Genomic DNA, 7469 nt, shown 5'->3' with positions numbered 1-7469 from the left:
GGTCTGGGGCAGTGCCAAGCACTGACGTGACTTAGGGATCGCTCTCTTTGTCAGGGGGTCTGAGGGCAGAGCACCCCAAAATGCCCAGTGCTGGGCCCAGGGGGCTGAGTGTTCAAGAGAAGCTGGGCCTGCTATCCTTGCGGGGACAAAAACACATGACAAATGTGCAGCCAGGGCTCTTTGGAGAGAGGGAAGAAGAGAAGGAAGAGAAGAGAAAATGCGCGGGAAGATGCGCCCCCGATGACAGAACTGGGCAGGGCACCCCAGGGTGACGAGGGGGGCCTGTCTGTCCTGCAGCTGCCAAGACACACCTCGGCCTCCTCCATCCGGACTTCCCGCTGGGAGAGAGCAGAACATCGCAAAGAAAAGCACACACCTTATTCTTTCGCAGAAGAAATCATATAATTTGGGTTTACAGAAGTGGGGGGTTTGTATCTGAGGTTGGATTTTTGTGAGGGTCCCACCCTAGTTCAAGGAGGAAGTGGAAATTCCTGGGCCGGACCTGGCGGGTCTGTGAGGAGCCGTCCTGGGCTGGTGTGTTTGCGAGTCCCTGCGGGTCGGCCAGCGGCTCAGGCTCCCCGGCTCCCCCGAGGGCGTCTTTGCAGCCTGCGCACAGGTGCGCAAGGCCAGTCCAGGGGCAGGCTGGCTCTCTGTTTTAGCAAGGGGAGAAGCCCTTTCACTGTGACCTGCAGGTCCCTGGTGTCTGCAGGGGCCTCCGGGGTGTGTCTCCAGAGCTCACCTGGCCACCTGGCCACCTGGCATCAAGGGGCGGTCATCTTTGGCCTCGAGCCACTGGGACACTCATGGAACACGCCGGCTTCAATACTGCCTATTGCCCCCGGGGACCACCACGGGGAGGTCCCCGCAGGGCACAGAGCTACACTGTGTCAGGCCCTGTGCGTTTTTGCTCCTCTTTGTTTAAAGGGAAACTGGGGCAATATTTTTTTCCTCTTCTTGTTTTTTTCTTCCAAACAATAAAAGAAATAAATAGAACACTTGTCTTAAATGCAGCTGAAACTCAGATTTAACAAAACACATGATTGTCTGGTAAATGGGTAGCAGTGACAGCAGGATTCGTGAGGGGGGGACGCGGGGGTATTTGGCACATTAAAAACCGCCCCACTCCCTGGTTAGTGATCACACGACACACAGCCTTATTACACGGTTTTGGTCCTTCACTAGATACTTATATTAACATTATTTCTTCACAATAAGAATGTCTAATGCCAAAAATACTGTTAAGGAAGAAATAAAATAAGAAAAAAAAAAGAATCAGAAAAAATTACAAGTTATATACAGATTAAGGTAAATTCCATCAGGAAAAAAATTACTTGAAATTGGCCCCTACGGGAATAATTTAAAGCCGGTCCGAATGGAGAGGTGGACACATCCCCAGGGAGAGAGAGTGGCCCATCCTGGGGACTGGGCTCTGTGCTCTTTGCAGCAGGTCCCCGACCCCTTCTGCTCCCGACCCTGTCTTGTCCAGAACCTGCCCCAAGAGCAGAAGCGGTGGCCGGGTGGTCGGTGCGGAGTCTCAGGCACGGGCAGCGCTGGGCGTCCTGAAGTGGTGCAGCTGGGAAGGGCACCCCACCTGGCGGCCTCGGCCTCGGGCAGGACACTCCAGCTGCTGGGGGTCGGGTGAGAGCAGGAGGTTGGGGACCCAGAATGTCCCAACAAACCCTGCCTTGAGAAGAGCGGCTGGGCCAGCCTGGGTGCTGGAGGCACAGAGCTTGCGGGGAGGATCATCAGGTGCTCTGCCACACCTCTGCACGCAGGACCTGAGCCACGGGCTCCCGACGTCCCCATACAATTGGGGGGTCATGGGTGGGGCCCTGTGGATTTCTTTGCAGGCCGCAAGCGGGCACGCAACCTCCCAGTCCCGGCTCCAGCAAGCCTGCAGCCAGGCACCAAGTCTAGGAATTCCTCAGCAGGGTCTGCGCACGTTCAAAGGAGAGTCCCCGGGCCTCTTTTCTGTCTTGGGGGGGGCACCCAGAATCACCTTGGCTTGTACAAATAGGATCAACGATAGAAAATTCTCCATTATCTACAGTATAAAGGGTACACCCCAAGCACAGCGCTGGCTGCCCAGGCAGGTTTGGGTTGGCAAATAAGCTGAAATTCCAAAGCAATGCAAAATTACTTTTAAAAAACAATTTGCAAGTCATTTTGTTTGATTTTTTAAAAAATACTGTCTATTTTTTTTTTTTTAAAACCCACATGCTTAAATAGACTCTGTAGTCAATAAGATTACCAAAAGGGTCATTCTGGTCATTTTCATTATAAAAACTGCGCCTGTGTCTCCTCCGGGCACACCTGCGTCCTCTGTGCACTCTCTGGTGCCACGCAGGCTCCCAGAAGCAGCCCGGGGCTCCCATCCGGGCTTGAGATCCCACCCTCACCCGCCATGCTCTTCTTCAAGGCTGCTCCGCTCCGAGAGCAGCCTGAGCGTCGCTGGTGCTCGCCGAGACTGAAGGCTATTCCCAGGGCCGGTTCTCAGAGGCAGGGAGGTGCCATGGCTGCTTTGGGGACTGTTGGGTTCCAAGTTTTCCCTGGAGAAGTCAGAATTGAACTTGGAGGGTGGTGGCTGGGTGCCGAGCAGTGCTCCAGTGCAGGTGGCAGGGGCTTCCGGGGGCCCGCCGCCATTCCCCGCAGCTGGCACCCCGACTTTGGACTCTGGCCCTGGGGCCTCCTGGCCCCTCAGAGGTGGTTGATGGGGTTAAAGGCTCCAGACTCCGACGTGGCTCCTGCGATGTTCAACCAAGCGTCCAGCGAGCTCTGGGAGGGGGCGTGGAGAGGAGCATCCTCGGAAAGAGACAGCATCATTGCATATGCCTGGCAGGGGGACAACACAGGACAGGTGAGCAGTGTCACAGACAGGAAGGGCTGAACCTTGTCCCCAACCTCCGCTGGCCCCTGGCCACCTTGGCCTGGCCCTGTCAGATGGGGAGAGGTGGGCAAAGGTGCCTGGGGTCAGGCTCTTCCCCTGGCCTGGAAGACAGAGGCGTGTGAGGGGCCAGAACAGGGCAGGGGGTGTTTGTCCAGAGTGGCACCAAGACACCGTGGCCTGCCAGGGCCTCTAGTGCACACAGAACCCCGTGGCCTCCTGGGGGTGCTCCCTGCACTCGCCTTTCATCCCCCCACTTTGATCTTCCTGGTGACAGGTGTCTGTGCTGGGAGGGCCCTGGGACCTGGTGGGAGGTACTGCTAAGACCCCCCACCCACAGGGTCCTCCCTGCCTGGAGGGGCAGGGGCCTGGGGACACCTGCCTTGGCAGCTGTGGTGTCGTCACAGAGCTACTTCTAGAAACAAAATGGGCAGCATTTCTGAGCTGATGAGTTATTAGGGAGTGGGAATGTGTTTCCTGGCCTTAGTCAGCAACAGGACAGGACATCCTTCTGCCCAGGCCTCAGGGCAGGAGGTGACCAGGCCTGGGACACTCGGAGTATTCTGTGTGTTCATGGGTGGGGTGATGGGGAAGCACGTGCCGGTCCCCCCAAGCAAACATTCTGGACAGCATTAGTAGAAGACGAAGACAGACATGCAGACAGCTTTTGCTGAGACTCTTGGGCTGGGCCACGCCCTGCAGCAGAGAGAGTGGAGGGACTGGAGCCTCTGGCTGCAGAGGCACAGGGGGCAGGGTCCTGTGGCCACTGCCCTAGGCATGGAGATGAGATGTGCCAGGCGGAGCCCGGTGCCCTTACTCACCCCATGCTGCTCTAGCTGGGAGGTGGTGGTGACCACTTGATAGGGCAGCGTCCCCCAGGAAAAGCTGGATCAGAGATAGGGAGACCCAAGCAGCTGTTCGTGGACATTACCCACTCGGGATGGGATGAAAGTGACCCATACTCCTGCGTCTGAGACCCAGCTGCCCACTCTCTGTTCTCAACCTCTTCCTGCTTCACCTTGGCTGTGGGACCCTGGTGGTCACTAGGGCTTCACTTTAGCTCAGTTCAGTGGGCACGCTGAGGAGGGGTCCTGAGCTTCCCTTGGGCAAGGGATGGCCACAGTGGGAGGGGAGTACTGGGGTTGTCCCTCCGACAAGAGGTGCGGTGGCCCGGAGCCAGGTGGAGACGGAAGGGAGGGCAGGGCTCTGATGGTACCTACCTGGTTCTTAGCCTGCCTGTACAGGGTCTGTTTTAAAGCCTCAGAATCTAAGGTGGAATTAAGCACATCTTTAACTTCAAATGCTTCCTCAGCTGCTCTGTGGAGATCCAGCCCCTTCCCAAAGGCCGGCGTCGGCTCCAAAGCTGACAGGCCGCCCTCTGGCTCCTCATGACACCTGCACCAAGGACCAGGGGGCCGGGGTTAGCTGGTCTGGCCGCCGGCCGCCCGTCTGATGCTGCATGGCTGGCTGTGTGCCTGCATGCCATGGGTCTCCACAAGCCACATGCACAAGGAGACAGACACATGGACACAGGACACCTAGACGGAAGCCACGGATGCAGGAGAGCAGATGGACAGAGGGCCCCACGGGGCCGAGTGGGTCACACACACGACTGACAGCAGGTGTGGTCTCTGGTCTAGAGATGGAGGGCTGGGAAGGAGGCCTTCATTTCGAGAGACTCCAGGCAGCTTTGGAGGGGCCCAGGCTGCCCTCCCTGGACCCGGAACTGCCCAGGAAATGCCATCTCCAGAGGGCCTCCCCTGGGGGTCTTGGAATGCTGGCCAGGTCACCCCAGTGCCAAGGGAAGTGGTTCTAGTTGGTAGGACTTCCAAAGTTGTGGGTGCTCAGGCCCTGTACCTACTGCCCCTCTTCAGGCCGGACAGCACTGCTGGGGTGGACGCAGCAGTGAGTAGCCTCATGGCAGTGCCTGGACCCTCAGGTCCTGTCCGACAGAGGACGCCTTCCCTCCTGCCCTCTCCTTCCAGCCTCTCGGAGGCCCCAGACCCCCTGGCCTTCCTACAGGGGCTGGCAGAAGCCACACCTGCTGGGCAGGGAGGAGCCCTGGATGGAGGTGCCTCCTGGCAGAGGAGGACGTCCTGAAGAGGACGGTCACCTGGAGATGCCCAGTCCCTCCCTGGCTATCCCCCCGCCCACCGCCGCCCCCACCTTCGGGTGTGGTCAAAGCCCACGGCCAGGGAGGCGGGTGGCTCCTCGTCCTCCTCATCCTCGTAGACTCCCTGGGGCTCGGGCGTGGGGGACACCGTGTCGTCCTGCGACTTCCCGGCCAGGCTGTCCTCGTCCTCCTCTTCCAGCTCCTCCTCTTCCTCCTCCTCCACATCCTCTGGCTTCTCGCTGGCTAAGCCTGGACACTGGGGGCTGCTGCCCAGCTCCTGGATCTCTGGCCTGAAGGACGGGGGGGGGAAGCCGGCTGTGCTCAGGGGCCCTGCCTCGCCCGCCCCCAAGGCCAGCAGCTGCTCGCTCTTTCCCTGCTGCCTCCCTGTGGCCTCCCAGCCCCCCAGGAGACCTGGCATTTATGTCAGAATCCTTAAGCTCTGGGTCCTGGGCAGCTGGTGGCCTCCCTGGACACAGCCACGCTCCCTGCCATGGACGGAGAGCGATGCGGGGTGGGGGGGGAAGGTCGCAGGAGAGGAGAGGGTCGTGGGGGGACGCAGGGACAGAAACAGGTCCCCCAGCAGTGGACACCAGGCCATTCAGGGGTTCCTGGTGAGTGCGTGTGTCAGGGAAAAGGCTGCGGCTGGGCCTGGAGAAGTAGTCCTGTGCTTGTGACAGGGTTGGGCACTGCCCAAGGGTGCCTGCACGCCCTGTCCAGGGCCCGTGGTGCCCATCTGCACAGGTTCCCCAGCCAGGCACAGGGACTCAGGACCACGAGGGGGCTCCCGAGGGACATGTGGGACACTGGGCTCAAGCTGCCTGCTGTCAGCTGTCTACACCAGCCAGGCCAAGCTTGGTTCAGAGACCCCGGGACTCCTGTGGCTCGGATCCCGCCTCACAGCCTCAGGTCACTGTGTCCTGGGCACGTGGCTTACTCTGGCTCCTCCTTACTAAAGCAAAAAGAGAAAAGCCAGCGAGGGGGAGAGCCCTCAGGCCCGCAGAAAGTCCCGCCCAGGTGCATTCCATCTTCATGCCTAAGGCCGCCAGGGCCTGGGGCTGCAGCCACCGTCGGGCGCTCCTGCTGGCAGAGGGCCTCAGTGAGGGGCAAAGGTGTCCTCCACTGCGGCTTCCAGAGCAGCAGTCCCCCACTCTCGTCCTGCTGGGCCCGGGGGGACTGTCGGCAGCAGCACTGGGCAGCACACGCCGTCTCAGGTGGACCCAGGGGTCGGTCCTTGGCATTGAAGGTGGCGTCTCCCCAGCGCCTGGCTGAGCGGGAGACGCTCGATGGCCAGCTCTCCCAAGACGGGAAGGTGCTGGAGAAGCTGTCCCCAGAGCTGCCGTGTGGGATGGGCAGAGTCTCCAGAGGTCAGGGGCTCAGGGACACGTCCAGAGCTGCCTTGCTGGCTGGTTGGCCAGGGGCCTCCGTGCACACGTTGGTCATCCAGCGGGAGGCTCGGGCGCCAGGGAGATTGGGTCCTGCTGCCTGCCCTGGCTCTCTGTGGGGTGACCTTGGCAGGGGTTTGGCCTTTGGCCCTCACAGTCCACTCTGCAGACAGGATGAATGGCAGGTGGACCGCCGGCTGACGCCTCCTCAGGTGCAGCGGGCAGCCAGGTGCAGACGTCCCAGGCGGGTCCCGCGTAGGTCTGTGTGGAATCCCTGCTCTCTGGGGAGCAGGATCTACCCTCTTTCTTTCCTGCCTGCTCACCCTGCACAGAACACATGCCATGGGTGTGAGTGGGTCCAGCAGGGTCCACTCAGGTCTGGCAGGCTGCTCTCGGCTTCAGACAGGAGGACGGCCACTCCGGTTGGCGACATGCTGGTGGCCTGTGCGCTGACAGCTCCGCAAGCTGACGCTCCCGAGTCGGTGAGCTGTGGCTCAAGGTCCTTCTGAATTTGAGGGGAAACTGCCTCCCGGCTCCTGGCGTCTCTGTCCTCCGTCCCCACAGGGCTCTCCTTGTGTGTTCACACTGCCCCTTTTGTAAGGGTCCAGAGGCCACCTCACTCCAGCAGTCCTCACGGTCACTCCCCCTCCCCCGTGGAGACCCTGTCCCACACTGTCATGCCCAGGTGCGCTGGGGTTAGGGTTCCACGGGGGAACCGTGGGAACACAGTCCCACCCAGGGGCTGAGGGGTTGCTGGGCCAGGAAGCCTGGCAGGCCTTGGCCTCACCTACTGACCGAAGCCAGATGGTGTTAGCTGCTTCTAGCCCCAAGTGGGACTGCCAGCGTCCCCACCAGGCGGGCTGACTAAAGTCAACCGTGCCCCGCTATCATGGGTGACAGTGACAGGGAACAGTGAAGGGCAAAGCCAGCTGGGCCCTGGGCCTCGCTGCAGCAGGACAGGCTGTCCGGGGCCTGGGTGAGGCCCGACCTTGGGCTTTGTGGGGTGTGGGACCAGGTGTGCCGGGGTTGGGCTTGGGGCTGCTCACCCTCTGGCTGTGGGTAGGGGCAGTGGGGAGGCTGCTGGAGTGCC

At 60.6% G+C, this 7469-nt stretch overlaps 1 protein-coding gene across 6 annotated transcripts in view; it reads right to left on the bottom strand.

The window, feature by feature from the left end:
- Window positions 1-413: 413 nt before the first annotated feature.
- The window catches only part of Prdm16 (PR/SET domain 16), a 307066-nt gene continuing 300010 nt past the window's right edge, over window positions 414-7469 (bottom strand). For 4 of the 6 annotated variants that reach the window (XM_071617269.1, XM_071617270.1, XM_027947738.3 and 1 more), the window contains 3 exons: window positions 5051-5287; window positions 4105-4279; window positions 414-2832 (listed from right to left, as the gene is read on the bottom strand). In XM_071617269.1, coding sequence (XP_071473370.1) covers window positions 2698-2832; window positions 4105-4279; window positions 5051-5287 — 547 coding nt within the window. In that variant the 3' untranslated portion in view covers window positions 414-2697. The remainder of the gene's footprint in view (window positions 2833-4104; window positions 4280-5050; window positions 5288-7469) is intronic. The other 2 variants (XM_071617271.1, XM_071617273.1) reach the window with 2 other exon arrangements.

Source organism: Marmota flaviventris, chromosome 10 (genome assembly GCF_047511675.1).
Source record: "Marmota flaviventris isolate mMarFla1 chromosome 10, mMarFla1.hap1, whole genome shotgun sequence".
NCBI classification, from domain to species: Eukaryota; Metazoa; Chordata; class Mammalia; order Rodentia; family Sciuridae; genus Marmota; species Marmota flaviventris.
Note: the sequence above shows the minus strand (reverse complement) of the source record. Positions and strands in the feature narration are given on the sequence as shown.